Source organism: Vulpes lagopus, chromosome 2 (genome assembly GCF_018345385.1).
Source record: "Vulpes lagopus strain Blue_001 chromosome 2, ASM1834538v1, whole genome shotgun sequence".
Taxonomy (NCBI): domain Eukaryota; kingdom Metazoa; phylum Chordata; class Mammalia; order Carnivora; family Canidae; genus Vulpes; species Vulpes lagopus.
The window spans coordinates 175,222,595-175,244,369 of NC_054825.1; the positions used below are offsets into that span (position 1 = coordinate 175,222,595).

The 21,775-nt window shown below is 57.5% G+C and overlaps 1 protein-coding gene and 2 long non-coding RNA genes across 4 annotated transcripts in view; 2 read left to right on the forward strand and 1 right to left on the reverse strand.

The window, feature by feature from the left end:
• The first annotated feature begins 5,266 nt into the window (after positions 1-5,266).
• Positions 5,267-12,667, forward strand: LOC121485204. The gene is made up of 3 exons (XR_005986232.1): positions 5,267-5,555; positions 7,872-8,049; positions 10,177-12,667. It is a non-coding gene; the product is annotated as an uncharacterized LOC121485204 (long non-coding RNA).
• A 1,276-nt stretch (positions 12,668-13,943) lies between these two features.
• LOC121485531 lies at positions 13,944-21,358 on the reverse strand. 2 transcript variants are annotated; one of them, XR_005986307.1, is made up of 3 exons: positions 19,036-21,358; positions 17,115-17,240; positions 13,944-15,318 (listed from the first exon to the last, which is right to left on the reverse strand). It is a non-coding gene; the product is annotated as an uncharacterized LOC121485531 (long non-coding RNA). The 2 variants fall into 2 exon arrangements; XR_005986306.1 differs by lacking the exon at positions 19,036-21,358 and adding an exon at positions 17,601-17,994.
• PEPD (peptidase D) overlaps positions 17,996-21,775 on the forward strand; it is a 110,854-nt gene continuing 107,074 nt past the window's right edge. Inside the window, exon 1 of the mRNA XM_041746015.1 lies at positions 17,996-18,082. Within this exon, the coding sequence (XP_041601949.1) occupies positions 18,066-18,082 (17 nt within the window). The 5' untranslated portion in view covers positions 17,996-18,065. The remainder of the gene's footprint in view (positions 18,083-21,775) is intronic.

The window sequence follows — 21,775 nt, forward strand, 5'->3', positions numbered from 1 at the left end:
AGCGGACGGGGCTGCCCAGAGCTGCACCTTGCACCTGCCAGACACCCGTGGGGCTCAGGTGATGCGAGCTGAGTTGGATTCTCTGAATCGAAGCACATCCTTTCTTCTGTATCAGAGACTAAAATGTCCCAAAGCCGAGGAGCCCATGAGCAAAGGCGTGTTTGTCCCCAGTAGCAGCTGGCCCTGTCTGGAGGCCTCCTGAGCCTCAACAATGAAGGGTCCTGCCTTACTGGGAGCACAGCCTGCGTGCAGACGCATCTGGAAGCTGCCTGGGTGTGCAGCAGCCGGCACGGGGACGGCTAGCCTCGGAACCCAAGCCCAGGAGCTCCCAAAGAAAGATGTTCTCAGTGCTCCCCAGCCCTGGCCACTGGTCCCTGTCCACACGGGAACCTTGCCTTGTCCTGTCCAACACTGAGGGACCCCAGGGCTCCCAAGCCAGACACCTTGGGCCCTAGCTGCCTAGAGAGGCCCGTTGGATGAAGGCGTCAGGCTTGTTGGCGCTGGTGGTCAGTTATGGACGGGGTCATGAGCCAAGGTGTGGTGCAGCAGGGGGTGTCTTTCTCAACCAAGTCTCAGGAGGCCTGGACTGTGCCCTGGTTCTGCCACCAGCTTCCTGCATAGCCTTAGGAGGGGCATCATTAGCCCGGCCTGACCTTGGTGTACTTATTCATAAAATGGGCATAATGCCTTCTCTGCTGCTGGATTTTCTTTTCTTTTCTTTCTTTCTTTTTCTTTCTTTCTTCCTTCTGTCTTTCTTTCTTTCTTTCTTTCTTTCTTTCCTTCTTTCTTTCTTTCTTTCTTTCTTTCTTTCTTTCTTTCTTTCTTTCTTCTTTCTTTCAGATTTTATTTATTTGAGAGAGAGAGAGAGAGAGAGAGTGCACAAGCAGGGGGGAGGAGCAGAGGGAGAGGGAGAAGCAGACGTTCCACTGTGCAGGGAGACTGATGTGGGGCTTGATCCTAGGATTTCAAGACCATGACCTGAGCTGAAGGCAGACGCTTAACCGACTGAGCCACCCAGGCTCCCCGGCTCCTGGGTTTTCAGAGATACAGTGAGGCCTGTGAAGGGCCTGGGCATCAAGCAACTGCTAGGCTAAGCCTGGACTGCCAGGTGGCTGGACCTACGTGGCTCCCGTGCCATGAGCCCAAAGGGAAGGGAAAGAAAGAACAAAGAATAATCTGCAACTTTCTGGCTCCAGGAACAGAATAGTTGGTGGTTGTACCATTTCTCAGGATGGGAAAGTGCAGGACAGAAGGGGAAAAATCTGGAGTTTGGGTTGGGGCAGTGTAGACACCAGGACAGCCTTGGTTCTGCGTGTTTCCCTCCACATCCTCTTCTGGTACCAGGCCTTGTCCTCCTGGGCAGAAGAGGCTCCACGTCCTGGGAGCTGGCTGCCGCCGGCTTCTCCCCCTTGCTCCAGGGGTGGGACGTGACCCAGAGCTGGCCAATGAGAGGACCTCATTGCTTTAGCCACCCGGGTTGGTTCCGGGATGGGCACATGGCCCGTGCCAGCTGGCCAGAGTCCTCCCTAGGACTTTGCAGAATGAAATGCTACTCTCTATAGGGATCACAGGCTGGCATGTGGAAGTAACTTTGGAAATTTCCGTGGCTGCCTTGGCTGTCCCAGGGCATCAGCCTGCCTGAGAAGGAAGGCCACATAGCACAAGAGAGCAGAGCCAAGGGTGGGAGGCCAGACTCCTGCCGGTATCATTTAGACTCCCGGATCCAGCTGCACCTGGTGCAAGACACACCTTTGGACTTCTCAGTTGTGGGAGTCAATGAAGCTCTTTTTTTCTTTCATTCTCAAACTGATATTGAGCAGTTAGTAAGTGCCCAGCACAGCAGCAGGCCTTGTGGCAACAACGTGAGCGCCGCAGACGTGGTTGAGCGCTTCAGGAGCCCACGGGGTTGATCAAGAGAGTGTGTCTCCCCGCCAGGACGCTCACGGGAGTTCGCCAATCAGATCTTTGCAAGGGATGTGAGCAACACAGCAGATGGGGTCTGTGAGAGCAGTTTTATGGAAGATGCAGAGGCCGTCTACACCGTTTGCCTCGTGTCTATTGATCCTCCGCGGAACTGAGGGCACGGTGATAAGCGGCCTGTCTGAAGGTGCAGAAGTGAGAAGTGCCCTGCTGGCGTGTGACCTTCCGGCGATCTGAACTGCCCCGGGGGGAACAGGGCTTGCAGGTCCCCGTCGGTGAATTCTTGGCTTGTCCCCCTGGGCAGCCTCCTGGCAATGCTAATTATCCCGGCTGCACTCTTGAAGAAAGGAACCTGGGAGATGATTTTTCACTGTTGAGCTTTTTAATGATAAAGATAGTATCAGCACATTAACAAACGTTTGGAAAACGGAGAATATCCCTAATGATCCCACAACCCTAGTATAATCATTGTTGAAAATATTATTTGGGGACCATCCTGCCGGAGTCTTTGGTGCTGGTTGACAAGCCCAAGTGATGTGTTCATTATTGCGTCCCTGGCTCGCCCCAGGCCTTGGCTCAGGTGGTAAAGAGCAAGTCTGAAGTCAGGCCAACCAGGTTGGAGGCCTACCCTACCCGGGGAAGAGCTGTGTGATCTGGGCTAGTTGTTTAGCCTCTCTGAGCCTCGGTGGCTCCGTCTATAAAATGGGAATCCTAACGGAACCTATTTCATCAGTGCGTTGTGAGACTGAAATGAAATGGAAGCGAGCGAGTATTGGTCCTCCCCTCGTCGCCCTCCCTTAGCCACCGCACGGCCACACAGCCCTGGTCCTGGCTGCAGTCCATGATGTGCGTCTTCCAGCAGGAGAATGTGGATGGCCCAAGTCTGAGCCCAGTCCTGAGTGTTAGGAGGGGCATCACCCGACACAGGAAAGGTCACGTGTCTCGGTGTTGGGAGGAGGGTGGACAGGTGCACGCTCTCTCTCTCTCTGTACACCTCAGGATGGGTCTGGGGTCCCTGCAAGTGTCTTAGGAATGAATGTCTTGTCTCCATCTGGGTCCTCCCTGCCCCCCTGGGCTCCGCTACGGGCGAGTCCCCTGATGTCCTGGTGTGGTCATCACGCCCCATGTGTGGCTTTCAGGGAGGCCTTGCTGAGTGGGCTCACAGCCCCATCCTTGCTACCCGAGGACTCCCCGTGGTATCTGGCTTAAAACATCCTGCTCTGTGTCTGGTCACCACGTGTCACCCTCCACTGGCTGCAGGGGACTCAACTGACTCTGCATAAGCCAGGTGGGGACATGACCATCTGGGAAGTTCAGGGGCCTCCCAAATCACACCACATGCCCAGTTCAAGCATATCCTATCCTGGGCACACCCAGCCACTCTTTCTCCCCCGTCATAGGCTGGGATGTGCTGGGGACGCCAGGCTCTCTGAGACGTGAGCAGAAGGTAGTGTAGTTCACACTCAGTCCTCGAGCGAGGGCTGCAAGGAGCGTGGGGACTTCTCTTTGCCTAGAGAGGGGACCTGCTCATCAGAGATTACTTGGTGAGCAGAGGGGCAGAGCCAGCCTCCGGATCTCCTGACTCTGAGCCAAGTGCTCATCTGTGGGGAAGATTTGACACAGGCTGTGTCTACTGGAATGTTGGGGGGTTGGGGGGGTCCTCAGAGTCTCCATCCCAGGCCATTCCATACTCCTGAGATCTTCCGTGCCTGGGCTTTTTCCCCACGGACCTATCTTATCACCCTGGTGATGCCAGTGTGAGTACCAGCAAGAAGGGTGGGTGCCCACCGAAGCCTAGGTAGAGTAAGTGGAATGGTCCACCTGGAAGCTCAGAATGTGACCAGATTTGGAATAAGGGTCCCTGTTATTGAGGGTCTCAGAATGAGATCGTCCTGGATTCAGGTGAGCCCTAAATCCAATGAGGAGTGTCCTTAGCAAGGGGCAGAAAGGGAGAGGACACAGCCCAGGGGAGGAGACTGGAGTCACGCGCCCCCAAACCAAGGAGGCCGAAGTCTTCCGGTAGCCACCAGAAGAAGCTAGGGAAGAGGCGCGGGACAATTCTCCAGCGCAGCCTCCGGAAGGAACCAACCCTCCAGACAGCTGGATTTGGTGCTTCTGGCCTCCAAAACCCACAAGAGAATAAACTCTGTTGTTGCGAGCCCCCCAGCGTGCAGCCATGTGTTACAGCAGCCCTAGGAAGTCAATGCACCGGGGCACCCACTTGGGGGCAGGGGCACTCCCCCTGAGCGGGCTGGGCCAAGGGCAGCGCCTGGGGCCTCAGATCCTCATCAGACAGGTGGGATCATCCTGCCTGCCTTTCCCTCAAGAACAAGTAGCAGAGGCTGCTCCAGAGCAGAGGAGCCAGAGGCTAGGAAGAGGCAGTAAAGACAGAGCTTAGTAGCCACTGAAGTCGGAGTATGATGGGGGTCGACTCCTCCATGTGGAGGTAACTGGGTGTGTTTGGGGGACGGGGAGGGCATGGGAGGGCCCCCAAGCAGGGCTGGGGCAGTCAGGAAAGTGAAAATTGCCAAAAAGCAGGTGGGGGGTGCTAACTGGAGCTTATGGAAATAGGCCACATCCTCCTCCAGAAACTGGGATTTGGGGGGGCAGCGGGGTGGTGGGAGTCCTACCCTCAGGTATCGGCAGGAACGAAGGGCACGGCTCTAGAGCAGCCCCCAGCTTTCCTAGGCGGGAGGCGGAGGGAGGCTGGCCTGCGTGGGGATAGGCCTCGAGCTGTTAGAAACCCCCACCAGATAAAAGAAATAGTGAAGGGGGTTATAAGGGAAAGGAAGGGAAACTGAGTGGAGAAAAATTAGAGAGGGAGACAGACCATGAGAGACCCCTAACTCTGGGAAACAAAGGGCTGCAGAAGGGGAGGAGGGTGAGGGGACGGGCACTGAAGAGGGCAACGTGATGGGATGACCACTGGGTGTTATACTGTATGTTGGCAAATTGAATTAAAATTTTTAAAATGTAAATAAATAAATAAAAATTTTAAAAAAGGAAACCCCCACCAGAGCCACTCCAGTCTCTAAGGGTGGGGCGTCCGTGACCTTGTCTGTGCTGAGCCTCATTCATGAGTCCAAAAAGCCAAAGTGATACAAAAGAGGGTGCACATCAAACAATCTTGCTTTCCGCCCCCAGCCCTTTCCGTCCCCCCCCCCCCCCCCCGCACCCTATAGGTCAGGAGTTGGCAAATGTTTCTAATAAAGGGCCAAGGAGTGAATATTTTAGGCCTGCGGGCCCGGCCGTCTCTGTTGCAACTGCTCAGTTCTTCCGAGCTGAAGGCAGCCGTGGAACCATCCAGGGTGTGCTCTTCTGGGTCTGGCTGAAATCTCACTCCTCACTGTGCTTCTGAGACTCTTCCTCTCGCTGGCGTGGACTCCACCGTATGAGAACACGGCTTTATTTATCCCATCCATCGTTGGCAGGCATCTGGGTAGTTCCAGGCTGCGGCTGCTCCCCTGAGCAGCGCGGCGGTGAGCAGCCTGGCCTGCGTCTGCTGGTGGACACACGCTCACACTTATTACCCCCGGGGCCGCAGGCCAGCCGTGTGCTTTAAGGTCGCAGAGAGATGGCTTCCTTTGCAGGTTGCGTGGGTCAGGCTGAACGTGAAGATGGAGGCAGGATTTGGGGTAAGGGGGAAAGGGCTGGGGTGGTGGTGAGGGAGCAGGGCCCATGGGTGGCCTTCAGGAGGTGGGAGCGGAGTGGAGGGATGTGGGCCCAGGGGGGAGCTAGCTCGCCAAAAGAGAGGGGACCCTGCTGGGTTACCACCCCTGCCATCCCTCCTGTGGGACCCTTACCCCACAGTCCCCACCAACAGATGTGGGGAGGACTCTGTCTCAAAGCGCTTTGGGTCCTGACTTTCAGTAGGCATCAATCAGGGAGTTTTCAAAAATCCCAGTGCCCTGGCTCCATTCCTGGGAATTCCTTTTTTTGTTTTTTTTTTTTTTAAGATTTTATTTATTTATTCATGAGACACAGAGAGACAAAGGCAGAGACATAGAGGGAGAAGCAGCCTCCATGCAGGGACCCCAATGCGGAACTCGATCCCGGGTCTCCAGGATCACGCCCTGGGCCAAGGGCAGATGCTCAACCCCTGAGCCACCCAGGGAGTCCCCATTCCTGGGAATTCTGGTTCAGTTGGTCTGGGGTGAAGCTAGGCACTAGCTTTTAAAAACTCACCATGGGGAAGGGGATTCTACTGGAAGTCGAGGCAGAGCACCAAGAGGCCTCTCGTAGTGGGCGGTCCCTGAGATCACAACCGGTCCCTGCCCGGGGAAGACCACCCGCCCAGTGGCAAACGTGTCAGGCAGGCTCCCCAAAGTGGACTTGAGCAAACGAGTGTGAAGATGACCTCGCTGGAAGAGTGGGAGGCAGCTCTCAGGATTTGCTGAGACCAGGCCAGGGGAAGGACCCAGGGAGGACAGCCTCTGCCTAGGGGGTCCCGCCGGTACTGGCTCCTTCCGTAGCCTGCTCGGCTGCCTGCCCTGACTCGGACTGCCGTGCTCCTGTAGCCCGCTGAAGCTAAGCCCCAGACGCCGGGCAGGACAGTGGCCTGGCCATGCCTCGGGCCTGCACACCCAGCAGCCCTCAAGAGAGAAAGGGTGTTGGGGTGTTGTTGGGGTGCCGCAGCGACAGTGGACCGGGGAGAGTGGAAGTAGGATGGAGAATGTCCTCAGCCTGTTCTGGGAGGGCTACACCGGGCAGGATGGACACTCCCAAGGGGACGATGGTCAGTGCCCACCCATCACAGACCTTTCTTGCCTTCTCTCTGGTGGTCCAGACGCGGCGACTAGTGCTTAGAGCCCCCAGACACAAGGAGCCCAAGTGAGCCCCTGGCTGGGCCCCCTGGGTCCTGCAGAACAGAGACTGACCCATCGGTGTCCTTGGCCACTTCCCTAAACTGCCCTGCTCTTCTCACCAATAGTGCGATCCTTACCTGCCTACTTTGGACACTGTCCCCTCTGGCTGTGGTCACAGTCGGCATTTGCTGGGTGGAGGGTCACAGCCCCTCAGGAAGCCGACTTTGACATCATCGTTCAAGGTAGAGCACGTTCCCTGGAGCCCCCTGGGCTTTCCAGAAGGAGGATGAGACATGTCAATGCCCCCCGCCCCAGGAGCCCAGGTGCCCCCCATCTCTGGGAGGAGGGGTCAGGCAGGTGGGCCTGGGGGACCTCAGTGGAGCAGCTTCCCCAGCCCTGGGCCAGAGCCTGGGCCACTCCCTCCCTCCCCTCCCCCTCTCTCTGGGCTCAGGTGCTGGGAGCCATCTCGGAATCCATGGAAACCACAGAGGAAGCTGGAAATCTGAAGGGTGGAGGGGGCTGAGCTCCTCTTGCACATCTTGGGGAGGGGAGGAGGGAGAGTCACTTCCCTGATGGGTAAATGCCGAAGGCTCCGCAGTGGCTCTTTCACTGGCAGCAAGTCCACCATCGGATGGACCCCCTGTTCCCCTGAGGGGCTGGAGGAGCAGGAGCAGAAGGATTCTTTCCTCCAGAGGAGCTAGCAGGCCCTGGGGTGGGGAGAGGAGATGGGGAACAGGAGTTGGGGGACTGAGGCTCCGGTAGTGGTCGGTGTGGTGGAGGTGGGAAGGCTCTGGGTGGAGGTGGAGGCTGGGGGATGGCGGTCAGTCGGTCGTAGGAAGAGCAGACTTTGGCAAGTGAGGTGGGTTGTCACGGTGGGGCCGGGGTGGCAAGGTGGGGTTGGCCACTGGGGCCTGGGCTCCTGGAGCCAGGGTAGTCCCCACCCCCAGCGGCCCCAACTACCCAACACAAGTAGGGAAGCTGGAGCTTTCCATTTTAGGAGGGCTCCGTCTCTGCTCTTTCTCTGTTAGGCCCCATTTACTCACGTTCCATATTTTGCCTCTGAATAAGACAAAGAAGCTCTGTTCCCACTTTGGAGGGGATGGGGGGGCAGGAAGCAAGCAGTCATATTCTGAGTTTTGTCCTCAGCCCCACGCACCTGATAACACCTAAGAAGAGTCAGATCCTGAACATGTTCTAGGACGTTGGCTTCAAACAAACCTCAGCTGCTCCTGGCATCAACACCCCTACCTTCGCTGCTTTACGCACTAACACCTGCTGTTCATCTGACACTTGCCTTCGATCAGACCCTACCCTGGAGGAACAGGTACCCTAGACCCTTTTATTTATTTTATTTTATTTTATTTTATTTTATTTTATTTTATTTTATTATTTTATTTTATTTTATTTATTTTATTTTTATTTATTTTATTTTCTTAATGATTTTATTTATTTACTTGAGAGAGAGAGAAAGAGAGAGCGCATGCACCTGGTGCATAAACAGGCGGAGGGGCAGAGAGTCTCAAGCAGACTCCCCACCAAGCACGGAGCGTGGAGACAGCCCCGGGGCCGGATGCCAGGCTCCATCTCATGACCCTGAGACCATGTCCTGAGCGGAGACCAAGGGTTGGTTGCTTAACCGACTGAACCACCCAGGCGCCCCACCCTAGACCCTTTCCTAAAATAAACCCCCAGCCCCAAGTGCAAGGATGAGAATCATTCTCCTTCCCTTTGCTTTCTGGGTCTCCCGGACGCTCCGTCTGCCTTTCTCCACCTGTCACTGACACTTAGGCCATAAACTCTGCTTTGACTTTCTCTGGCTCACGTTTGATTTCTATTCTGCGTGAAGCCAAGGTCCTGTGGCTGGTCTCGTGGGACCCTCCCCTGGGTTCTCAGGCCCAGCCTGCCCACATCACATCTATTCATATCCTGGCACTGCCCTGGAACGCTCTGCCCCAGATCCTTGTAACTCATAACCAGGCCTTTTCCTTCCAAATACAAACCAACCAACCCTGACTGGGTCTGACTATGACTCTGGAGCCGGGAATGGGGAAAGCACAGTGGTGGAGACAGGACAGAGTGGGGGTGGGGGGGTGAGGGTGCAGGGGACACCTGAGAGGAGGCTCCAACAGATTCTGGATTAAAACCAGCCCCCCCACCCCTGTTGGCAAGGGACCCCCAATGGGCTGCGGCGCGTTCCTGACATAGAGATTTTCTTTTTTTAAAGCGGTTTTATTTATTTTTGGTGACACGGATGGCTGTTCACATTCCTCCTTTCCAAGGAATTAGACCACCAAAGAAGGTTCCATTCCTTCTTGATTCCTCCCGCAGCACCCTCCCCCCACTCCCTGAAGACAACCTTCCGTTTATCTTTTTCCAGACCTTGTAAGTGCTTTTACAACAGAAACATGTGCCCACAGAGAATTCATAGCACAGCCTATGGTTTTATGGGTTTGTAAACATTAATGACATGACGCGGTATGTGCCGTGCTTCTACTTTTCACTCAGCAAAGTGCTGTTGAGACTTCGCGGCGCGGATACCTGTAGATCTAGGACATTCCTCCTAACTGCTCTCGCAGCACGCGAGCAGATGAGAGTTATGAACTCGTGGATTGCTTTCAATTTTTCACTATCACAAATAATCCTGCAGTGAGAGCGCTGGTTTCTATCTCCTTGTGCTCGTGCAGAGGGGGAGCCTCAGGGTAGATCATGAAGAGTTGCAATTATGGGTCAGAAGGCTTAGTTTTAATTTTTTTGGTTTTAATAGATATTTCTAAAGGGCTCTCCAAAGTAGCCGTTTCCATTTATTTCTCCAGAGCCTCCTAACATTTGTCTGAGCAAGCTTGACTCTACGTCAGGCTTGGAGTGGGGCTGATGGGTGAGTGGGCTCTCTGGCCAGGAGGCCAGGGTCCCACAGGAACCATGGATGCCCTGGCCACCCAGGGAGCTTTCTTCACTAGGCCGCAGGAAGGGTGGGAGTGGGCCTCACAGGGAAGCCAGAGTTGAGAGACCAGAGAGCCTTGGGCATGGAGGGTCCTCCCCCTGGGGAAGGAAGGGAACAGCGGGGGGTGGAGGTCGATGAGCTCAGGATTGATGGCCAGTGTCTATGCCTCCTCCCTGGAGAGGCAGCTGGCAGGGCCCCACCTCAGCGCAGCAAATCAGGATCTCTGAGGGCTGGTCTGCATGTTACCTTCTCTCTGCAACGCCCCCCCCCCCCCAAAAAAAAAAACACACAGAGAAGGAGCTTAGAACTTGTCCAAGCTGAGTGGACCTTCCCCAGAGGACTTGGACCCCACAGAGAGGCCCAGAGACACCTAGTGCTCGGCCGACAGCTGGTCCTGTAGGTGAATTTGTGGTCTCTTTCCACTGTGAGATGATATTTCTAGTAAATTCTCCCTCAAGCCCTCAATATTGATCTCTGAGATTAGGAAATAAAACTGTGATTTTCCCAAAGATGGTTTGAACGGAACGTTCAGAAAACATGGGGAGAGGAGTGAGACCCCAGCTGGCTCCTCACACCACTGGTGAGCCTGACATCCGACGCAGAGACCACGCTACCATCTGGAGCATGAGCACAGCAGTGGCGACTTCTGGAATGTCTCCTGATCTTTGTAAAAGACGCTCCGAGGATAACAGCCAGCGCTCAGCTTGGACAGTCCCAACCTTGGACTTGGGCAGGTGTCTCTGCAGCAGAACCCCAGTCTTTGAGTAGGTGAGAGAGTGTTTTGGTTTGAGGAGAGCAGTTCTTTCCTCTTGCCCATGTTTGGCTTTGGTGAGGTCTGAGTCTGAGCGAGCAAGGCTAACCCGGGGTGAACTCCCTGCTGACCGTCTCGGTTACCCATCCAGGCCACCTGGGTACAGTCCTGTGTTGCATGCACCCCATGCCAGCCTTGCTTTGGGATGTGACAATGTGGGCCAGGCCCCAGGCCAAGGTCACCAGCTTTTGGTGCATGCATTGTCCCAGCGACAGAGTCATTTCCATTTATTTGGCTCCAGCCTGTCTCTATTTCACGGGCCCTCCAGTCTCCTTGAAAATCTCTTCCAGGTATCCCCGGGGGTCCCCAGAAGGATGTTTACAGACACTCACAGAATCCCCCCACCTCCTATGTCTCAAGGCTGCTGCCCAGGGAGCCCCACTGATGGTACCGGTTCTCTGCACCACCGCTGCCCAGCTCACGCAGCCTCGTAGCTGTGGGGTGGTGCTGCCTCTTGGGCACCCCCCAGTAGTGCAACCTCACGGTGCTGGGTCAGAACCAGTGTCCCTGTAACCTTCTCTGGGCTGAAGCTGTGCTCCAGGCTGGGGTGAGGTGAAGGTCACACTTTTCCCCAGGGCCCCACGGCAGCGTGCCTCGGACCCTGCATCTCCCGGAGTTCCTAATGAAAACAGCCCCTACAGCACCTGCCCTCGGCCTCAGCTCTGGGGCAGAGCCCCAGGCTCTCCTCCGGTTCTGATAGACTGGGATAACCAGTCACTCGATGTAATGGTTCCAAGCAATCATTTAGAGAGCTCCGGATTCGGGGGGCCGGCAAGGCTGGTCTCTGCTGGACGACGCATTCGCGGGTCTGCATTCAGCTATCAGGTTGGCCGGAGGCTGATAATCAGGCCAGCGCAGCCTCTGTGTCTGCCGGTTTGGTTGGCGGGCTGTCCACCAGGCATCTAACACTCCAGCGGGCTGGCCAGGGCATCTTCACTCGGTGGCAGGGCTCCCAAGAGTGGCGAGACGGTAGGCCCCAGCCGGTGAGCGCCTTCCAAGGCCTCCGCTTTTGCTAATGTCCTATTATCCGGGGTACGTTGCGTGGTCACCCCTGGATCCCAGGGCTGCAGAAACTGACTGGGTGGGCTGCAGCGTCCCTAAGCAAGAGTGTGGACGCAGCAAGAAGAATAGGAGGCCAATTTTGCATTCAATTATACGCCCTTGGCCCTTCTCATGAACCTCCTGGCCCACCCTCTTCTCTGGGTGCAAGAGAAGATGCCCTGGATGCAAATCCAGGCCTACGTGCGGAGCCCTGCAGCCTGAAAGCACCAGGCTGGCCCAGGGCCCTGTGTGCAGCGGGAACACCCTCCCTGCAGCTATCCCCACTCACTCAGCAAGGTGCCCTGTCATGTCCCTGTGTCTGGCTGCACGGCCAGCCCACATGCAGGGAGCCCAGGGCTGGTTCAGGGTGGCCAGGTAGCCCTAGGACCCAGCCAGTCCTCTCAAAGGGTATGAGCACCACCTGGCCTTGGGGTTATGGACTCACTTCTTCGTGTCATAATTGCTCTGCAGGTAGACAGGGCTGAGAGCGACTTCACAGGGCATGGGGCAAGGGTCCTGGTCCTTTTCTGATGCCCCTACTTCTCGCCTGACCCTTGAAATGAGGATGGTGGCCATCGTGAGCCAGGGGCTGTGCTGAGCCTCATAGGACCGCCCTGTGTCATCTCCACAACAATCCTCCAAACTCAGACCCATCACTCCCACTTTACCAACAAGGAAGCTGAGGCCTAGAGGGGTTGAGTAGCTTTCCAGGGCCACACAGTGAATAAATAGCAAAGCCAGGAATGGGACCTAGTTTCCTACATCCACATCCCTCACCACGATGTAAATGTTCTCTCATGAGAAGTATGATAAGAACAAAACGGACTATTGCCACGTCCGTGTAAACTGTCTCCCAAGACCTCATTTTCACCCTCGGAGCTGCCCTGTAGAGAGGTTAGAGGCATCTCGTCTCCCTCTCCAAATGGGCGAAGTGAGGACCAGAGAAGTCAGAGGACCGGGCTTGTGACTCGGACGGCCACGCGCTTTTTTCCCCATGACATGATTTCTAATGGGCCACTTTGTGCTTGGGGATATTTATTTGTCAGTGAAATGCAGGCAGGGCCAGGCAAGATCTTTAGAGCCGAGGAAATGGAAATTATATAGCTTCCCTTGTAAACTGAAAATAAAAACCACGAAGCAAGAAACTCACGCTTGTGTTGAAATGGAAATAATTGCGTTCTAGACTTTTTGCTCACAATATTAGGACGAGTTGGTCCAAGTTGGGTGTTTCAAGGATTTACGGGAGGGGGGAGTCGCTAGCACCCCAAGCTGATCCATCACCGCGTGTCATGGGGCTTTGTGTATATGCACCAGCATCTTAACCCTTGCCTGTTTGGAGAATGGGACTCGGTGCCATGCCAGGTAGCCAACCCTCCTCTCCTGCCCCTGCCCCACAGCCCAGAGGGGTGAGATAGCCAGAGGGTGGGCATGAGGCCTGGACTTTGCAATGGGCTGCACTGCCCACCAAGGGTTTTGGCCATGGGGATGTGAGGCCAGGATGCTGTGTCAGTCCAAGTTTACGTCCAAGGGCAGAGGTAGTGGCGAGGGTTCCGGGCAGCATGGTGTGGTGTGGCCCGGTTGTGCTTCGGGCCACCAATCCGCCTGTTTTCTGGAACTGCCTCTCCTTTAAATGTGCTGCCTGACATCTTTCCAACACATCTCTCTTCTGTTTGAGATAGACTTGGGGCTGTTTGCTGCAAAGAATCCTGATGAGCACGGGGACTTTGAATGGGGACAGACTGAAGGCAGGCAGGCAGCCAGGAAGGCTTGGAAGTCACATTGGGGAGTGGTGACAAAGGCCCTTTGGGAGGAAGAGGCAGGAGAGGGACAGGACCCCAAAGAGGAAGGGTTGGCAGGTGTGAGGTCAATAGAACGCAGAGTCACAGGTGACCCCAGTCTTAAGAGTGGCATGGATAGGTTACGTGGCCACTGGGGACACAGTCTGTGGGTGATTTCATGAAGGACCAAAGTGTCCTCCTTAAAATGCCACCCTTGACAGGTGCCTGGGTGTCTCAGTGGCTAGGTGGGTGATGCGGGCCACCGAGTGGGTGGCTCAATGGGTGAAGCATCTGCCTACCGCTCAGGTCGTGATCCCAGAGTGCTGGGATGGAGCCCCACGTCGGGCTCCCTGCTCCGTGGGGAGTCTGCTTCTCTCTCTGCCCCTCCCCCTGCTCATGCTCTCCCTCTCAGATAAATAAATAAAATATTTTAAAAAAGACAAAACAGCCACCCTGACTGGAACCGGGGAGAGGGGCAGTTGTGAGTGTCCCCAGGAATGGCCGATGTCCAGGAACTTGGAACTGGCAGAGGGAGAGCCACCCTGCCAGGGAGACTCCAGACGCCCCCAGGACACAAGCCACACAACCAAACCCCCCTGCTCTGGGACTGGGCACTCACACTTTGGGAATCAGGACTCTCATTCATTTTTATCAAGATCTTGAAAGTGGTAATCAAGTTACACCAATGAATAGCCCAGCACAACACGGGAAATGCAATAAAGGTGAAAGCAATAAAAGGTGGCGGGACCAGCCACTCGGCACGGCTTCGACTTGCAAGAAATAAAAGTCATTATCACCTGCGCAACCCGGCCGGCCCACTCCGCATGTGCGGAAGAAAACCATTTCAGAACTTTATTTCCTATATTGAATGTCGATAATTGGATGTATTTATAAGTCTCTCTGGAAGAAAACAGCTTGTGATTTCAAGATGAGAAAACAGTCTTCCAAACAGTGAAAAACAATATATTCCCCATTTTCACACACACACAAAGAGCTTGATGCTGTCGATGTTTTTAAGGTGCTGTTGGAATGATTTGCCTTCCCGAAGCCACCGTGCCATTTCTCATCTTGAATTGCCTCGTAGACCCTGGCAAAGCACTCAGCGGGGACCGCTTCATCTGAGGCGGTGACGGGCTTCCCAGGGAGGGCCCCTCCGCCGTGGCCGTGGCTGCTGCCTCTTTCCTGCAGGAAGCCAGGTCCTCAAGGCGGCAGGTGGGGAGGGAGGTGGGGGCTCCTGGGGTGGACGATGGGGGTGGCAGCTGCTGCGTGGTCCTGGAGGAAGGGACAGGCGCCGGCCCCAGGAGTCTGCTGACGTCGTCGCAGAGGCTGAAGGCTGGGACCTGCCAGAGCCGTGATGGAGAGGCAGCCTCCTGGGCTTTCCCTCTCCATCCCGCTCCTCCTGGAGAGGCTGGGTAGGAACGTGCCACTCCCGCCCCGCTCCCACCCACACGCCCCCACCCCCCTGTGCCTTCTGTTCAGTCTGCTTGGTGCTGGTTTTCTGAGCCCGATCTTCTGTTCTCAGCCAAAGCAAAAACAATCACCCCCCCCCTCAAATGACGGCCTGTGTCATGTCACACCCCTTGAAGCTGGTGTCCCCACGAGGCGGGCACAGAGTTTCTATCCAGTGACCCTCCTGAGCTCCAGCACCCACTGCTCTCCTGGCCAGAATCAGCAGCTCCTCTCTGCTCACCGGCGGGGACAGCAGCCCGTAGCCCCGTTCTTGGCCCTCCCTGATGGTGGGCTCTTCTGACCTCCAGGGCAGGATGCGGGCCCCGACCCCTCCCAGCCTGGTCAGTCACAGAGTGGCACCCACAGTGACCTCCAGTGTGGTCCCATCCCACAGAGGCTTCCAGCAGACCAGTGTCCCGAGTATGCAGCTGAAGATGCCTGAGGCCCATGTCATGGCTTTTCCAGGGGACACCCCTGTAAGGCCCCAAGGGTGGCTGGCGGGCCAGGGGGGCTGGTCACCACTTCTGGGGCTGCCATCTCCAGGCAGCCGGCTATCCGCGGTGTCCCGTGGGACTGCAAGAACATGTGGCCAGATTGAGGGGGGCGGACAGCGTGGGGACACCTGGCAGGACACAGTGTCTTAGGGACAAAAGGAGCCACAGGAGCTCCAGGGAGGAGCCTTCCCAGGACCAAGTTTCTTGGGTGTCTGGCCGGGGCAGGGCACTTGGGAAGAGTTATGATGCTCTGGCTCCTGGGCTGGCTGAGCACAAACACCTCCCCTTGTAGGTCACGATGACGGGAGGCTGTTTCAGTCAAAGGCCTGTGACCTCGGAGGTGACATCGCTTAAGGCCCGAGTGCGGTGCCTGGTGCTCTCTCTCGCTGATTTACACACTCCTGCTCCAACTCTCTAAAATCAATCTTTCTCCGATTGCCTCCTGGCTCCCAGCAGCGTCCGGATCTGCCCTGCATGAGTAACTACGCAATCTTCTCCCACTCCCAGGGCTGCATCTCCTGGAGCCCCAGCTCCCCATGCGGAAGGGTGGGGGTGCGGACCAGCCCTGCCAGAGCTCAGACGGTGAGGGGTGGACGTGGGAGTGGGGGAGAGCCCCGTGGGGGCCTCCGATGGGGAGGGGCGAGTGGTGGCGGGCAGCCCTCTGTTGCCAGGCTCCTGCAACGCTGGCAGGGTCCAGACGGGCCTGCGTGCACATGAGTCGGGGGCAGGGCCTCCCTATTACTGCTCCCACCCCAGGGAGCTCGCCTGTATTACTTTGTGGATGTTTAGGATAATTACTCTTTTTTCACATTAATAAACACTTTGAGCTGCCAGTCGGCTTAATTTTGACATATTTGACGTCAAAAGAAATGGTGGAGGGGCTTTAATTAGCTCAGGGGCAGGTTTTCCTTCCACAAAGGAACATGAAATGCTCTTTCTGCTCACCCTTGGTTATTTTTAAAGAGCGTCTCTTTTTAGGGAATTGAATTTCTTTAGCCGAAGGTAGAGCAACTGCTCAATGGGGGGACCCCAGTTTTCAGTGGCCCCAATCCCAGGTGGTGAAGTATAGAGCCTTGTACCTCTGCCCTTCTCTTTGGAAACCAGCAAGGGGGCTGACAGGAGGTCTACCCCCCGGAGTCCTACCTGGAGGACAGAGACCCCTGAGAGCTGCTGTATGTGTAGTGGGAAGGGGGATCACAGATGGGGACCCCCTCTTCCATCAACTCTCCTCTGCCTTAACTGGGTCTGGGGGGGGGGCAAAGGGCTGTGTGGAGGTGCCACTGTCCTCCTCATGGCTTTGACCTCTTTTGGCTGTGCCCCGGGCTGAAGGCGCCTCGATGTTTGCTCATGAAACCCTACAGCAGCCCCATGAGGTGGGACCCTCAGATCTCACCTGACAGATGAGAAACCAGGCACGGTGCTGGGTTCAAAGCGGCCATGCTGTGTCACCCCCTCTGCTTATGGTCTGGCTTGTTTCCTCCCCCTGCTTAAGGCGCTGGCTGTCTTCCCAGCTTGGTGGGAACACATTGTAGCTGTTTCTCCATCTCATAGCCTCTGGTGCCCCCCTAGCCTGGCCATGGTCACCCACACCCTTGTCTTTGACAAAGAAACAAGAGGTACCCCCAAACCTAGGCCCTTCAACCAGAAGTTACTTCCAGCTTTGAGACAGCTGGGGTCTGGGGGTCAGGACTCCCACGGGCATGAGCTAGGCTTTACCTCCTGTCCTCACACATATGCACACCCTCATGTGGCCCAGGACCCCAGGGGCACCCCCACCCCAGTCCTGGGCCCCTTTCCTTCACAGAGCCAGAGTGGGTAGCTAGTCAGGGGTGCAACTGCACAAGCTTGGCTCCTGTGGGGGCCCAGGTGACTTACCTCTCGAGGGCTCAGTTTTCCCATCTGTAAAATGGCATTAAGGACAGAGCCTACAGCACAGAGCTGTCCTGAAGATTCGTTGCACTAACATTCGCAAGGGGTAGGGTCACAGTAAGTGCTCCGTACCTGCGGGCAGTAGTTGTGAGGGTTACTCTTATTCTACAACAGCCTAGGTTGCTCCCTTGGAACATCTGCTTCCCATGTCCCTCCCGGACACCCCTTCCTCCATCTCTTTGGGGGACCTTGCACCCAACGGCAGTGCCCAGCAGAGCAGACGGGGATGTGCTCGGTAGCATCTCCCTCCTGAACTGTGCCCTCCATGTGACACTTCTCTCCAGCCCTCCTCCCTGGCCACCCCACTCTCCGCATGGGTCCTTCTCCATCATGCAGTTGAGGGAGCTCGGAAAGGTCCTACCGGACCTAACTTCCCAGCCACATACGGCAGGGCCTGCGGGATGTGACCCTTGCTTACCTCTGAGGCCTTACCTCTCACTCCCACACCGTGCCCTTTGGTGGACACTGAACTTTTTTTGGTTACTCCAACAGCCCTGGCCTTTGCTCAAGTCCTTTCCCTTTTCCAGGTACAGCTGTCACCTCTGCCCCGCCCCTAGATTGGGTCAAAGGCTCTCTGTCCCGGGGTGGTCCCCGCCCCCCAGGTTGGGGGGGCTGCGCTGAGATGAGGTATCCGGCGCCCGAGGACACTCCCTCCTCCCCGGAAAGGCCTCTGCACCCCCCGCCCCTCGCCCGCAAGGTAGGGGGCTCCCCCCGGTCTCGCGGAGCTGGACAGGGGAGGGGGCGGGGCAAGACGCCGGCCCGCCCAGGCCCCGCCCAGGCCCCGCCCAGGCCCCGCCCAGGCCCCGCCCAGGCCCCGCCCAGGCCCCGCCCCCCGCAGCAGGACCCGGCGGGGCTCAGCTGACGCCGCACTTCACGTGACGCCGGCGCGGGGCGAACATGGCGGCGTCCGCCGGGTGAGTGCGGCTCCTGTGCCCGGCCGTCGGCGGGCGGCGCGGACGGGGGGCCCGGGCTTCCCGGTGACAGTCCCCGCCGCCGCCGCTCCCGCGGCCCGGCTGCTCGCGCTGTGTGGCCGCGGGCGTCGGAGCGCGGGGCGGCGGGCTGCGGGCTCCGAGCCTGGGGCCGCTGAGCTCCGGTCTCCGCTGCCCGGTGGTCCTCGGGGCCGCGCCGGCGCTCAGGCCCCACCCGCGCGCGGAGCCGCCCCGCCGTGTGCCGAGGTGCGGGCTCGGGGCCGCTGGCGCGTTGGCGGCCACGACCGTCAGATGGGAAGGCGGCGTTGCCGGGTGCGCGGGGTGCGCGGGGTGCTCGGGTCGGGGTGTCTGGGGCGGGTGCGCGGGGTGTCCGGACCGGGGTGCGCGGGGTGCCCGGTCGGGGTGCCCGGGTGGGGGTGCCCAGGGTGTCCGGGCCGGGGTGCGCGGGGTTCCCCGGGGCGGGTGCGCAGGGTGCCCGGGGCGGGGTGCGCGGGGTGCCCGGTCGGGGTGCCCGGGTGGGGGTGCCCAGGGTGTCTGGGCCGGGGTGCGCGGGGTGTCCGGGTCGGGGTGCCTGGGGCGGGTGCGCGGGGTGCTCGGGTCGGGGTGCCTGGGGCGGGTGCGCGGGGTGCCCGGGTCGGGGTGCCTGGGGCGGGTGCGCGGGGTGCCCGGGTCGGGGTGCCTGGGGCGGGTGCGCGGGGTGCCCGGGCCGGGTACCTGGGGTGCCCGGGTCAGGTGCGCTGGGTGCCCGGCCTGGAGTGCCCCGAGTGCTCAGGCCGGGTGCCTGGGCCAAGCACTCGGTGGCGTCTGAGAAGCACTCGGAATCCCCACCCTGGCATCCCCACCCCGGCCGGGCACTTCCCTGCTCCTTTCAGGGCCCAGACGTCCCCTCCGAGAAGCCTTCCTGCAGCACCTACTGGAGGATTTGCAGCCCTTCTCACCTCCTGATGAACTGTGTAGTACATTTATCTTGTTTCTCATCTTCTCATCCAGACTGTCAGGTCAGGGCCTTTCTCTGGTTCTCTCCAGGGCCTCACTGATTAGGTGCCTTGCACACAGTAGGTGCTTCCTGAATTCTGCTGCTTGAAAGGATGGGTGGGTGAGTGGGCCTGGTGGGAGGAAGCGTGGACAGATGGGCTCATGGAAGCTTTGGGGAGAGTGTCCCAGAGGAGGGAATACCTGAGCGAAGGGTGAGTGACAAAGGTTGAGGCCGGGGGAGAGTAGGGTGCATCCATCCTTGTGCTGGAGGGTGTGGTGTCTCCGTTGGCTTCCTCAGACTTTGTCCTGAGGGGTTGGAGCCATCCAGGGGTTTTAATCTAATCAGATGTGCTCTTTAGACAGTTGTTCCCCTGGGTTGGGTGTGAGTTCAAGGGGAGGCCCAGTAATGGGTATGGCATATGGGCCTGCTGGTGCTGGGGGCTAGGAGAGGAAGTGGTAGAGAGGGGACACTGCCCCAGGTGCCAGGCTGGGCACTGAGATCAGAACGGTGGAGCTAGGGGACTGACTGCATCTCTTTTTTTTGGGAGATGGGGGAGAATGGCAACAGAAAATGGCCCCTCAAGTGGGCCCCAGCGTTGGGAGAGCTTAAGACCTACAGATCAAACACGTAGTGAACACCGGCTGTGTTCCAGGGACAGTACTGGGCTTACCCTTAGGTATTCACAGGCCACTGGGGCAGATGGACACGCGGCACCCTGTCATCCACCTTCTACCTCTGGTCTTGGTGTGTGCTGTGGAGGGGCCTGGGTTCTGAGCTCAGGGGAGGGTGTGGGTAGGCTTCAATCCCTGGATGACTTGGGGGCCCCTCAGACAGAGAACTGTGCATGCAAGGTCCCAGATGCATGTAAAGGAACCTGGGGTCGGATCCCTGAAGCCCGCCTATGATCCTGTCTGAAAGAGGAGAGTGAGCAATAGTGTCAGTCACTGCCCAGATGTGGGTCTCTTGTCTTTATGTCTGGGCCGGCCAGGTCGTCCCAGGCAGTTCCAGGGGCTGCATTTGGGTTCCGGACTCTATGCTGGCCCGAGGCCTGCTGCTCTCCTGAAGGCACAGAAGAACCAGGCTCCTTGTTTGGATGAGGGTGAACCTGGAACTGGCCAAATCCTGGAAGGAGCGCTCTTACAGCAAAGCTGATCTTCTGGGCCAAGGGGGGCGGGGCGGGCAGGGGCAAAGGGATGACAGAAGGATAGTGCCCCCTTGGAGGGGGCACTATCGGAAGTCCAGGTAGCTTCCAGAGCTTGACAAGGCCTCCTTGGCAAGAGCCATCCCAAACTGCCCTGCTGGACACTTTGAATCTGGGGGCAAACCCTAGCAGTTTCTTGAAGGGGAGGAGTTTTTGAGTGTGTTTCCAGCAAAGCTCTGTGCCATCTGCACGCAGGGGGACAGATCACAGGCACAGTGAGGCACTCTGCCATCAGATCATGGCCATGGGCTCCCCTGGGAGTCAGATTTGGTTGCCTGTAGTGTTCTTCCAGAGCCTGGGCCAGGGGAGGCTGTGAGAGTCTCAGGTGACTGGAGTTGCTCCATGTGATTTGGGAAGCAGTGGAAGAAATCCTAAACCAGCATCTCAGATTCAGCGAGAAACTCCAGATGCAACGAGACGCTCCCCTGGGGAGTGTGTCAGGGTTGATCCTGCTCTGTCCTGCCAGCTTGGGCAGGAACTTCAAGTATGAGATGGAGGGTCCCATAGCCCCCAGAGGGCCTGCTCCAAAGTCCTCTGCCCCCTTTCCACCCCTCATCCCATGGCACTCGGTGGGAGGGACCCCTACCTTCTCTTGAGCCATGGTCTGCTCCCGCACATGGCTTTTCCCTTTCTCTTCCTTGCTGTGCCCACTTCACGTGTGGTCCTGGAGGGCCCTTGGCCTCTGATGTAGCTTTTCACATACTTGTGGGCCCAGTTTAGATGATGATCCCTCCTCCTAGAAACCTTTCCTGGCCGCCCAGGCGCCCCCCTGACCTCTGATAGCTTCCCGCTGAGAACTCCAGAGAATCCGTTTTTTTTGTTTTGTTTTGTTTTGTTTTTTTCACTCTCAGGATGCTTTTCCATGTCCGCACACCTGCCACTCGTGGTTAAGATGTTTCCCTTCCTGCCTCTGCTGGCCTCCTTGGAGCCGAGGGGCCATATGGCCACCCTGTGATTGGTGCTGGGTGACCTGGTGCTTAATAAAACGGGGGATTTTACTCTAAATTGGTCCAGTGTGCCGTCCTGCTTTGCAAGGAGGCTCTCAGTGATTGAGGAGAGGAGATGTGGGTGGGAGGGGGACAGAATTCTGAGTAGGATGAAGAAACAACTTTGAGTTTTTTAACTGAGTGGCTTCTGGGGTGCCACCGCCCAGGGGGCCTTTGCCAGCAAGGGAAAGCAGGTGAGCTGCCCTGGGTGTGAGCCTGTTGGGTCATAGGTCACACCCAAGTCAGCGTTCTTTGGGAGAGAAAGTACCCTGAAGAGTTGCGTTCTGGATCCAGGCCTGTCCCCACCCTGATATGAACCTTGTGCTCCTGGGGAAGAGGTGTCAGGCTGACCCTGGCGGGTGGGTAAGGTGGGTCTGTGGGAGGGGGCTGGCTGCTGAGTGCCCCTTTGCCCTCCCTGGCCTGGTTCCGACTCCACACAGCTCTCTCTCCCTGGGTCTCCACATGGGCTTAGCACCGCCCCCCCCCCCCCGACCCTTCCAGCCAGGTGAGCTGGA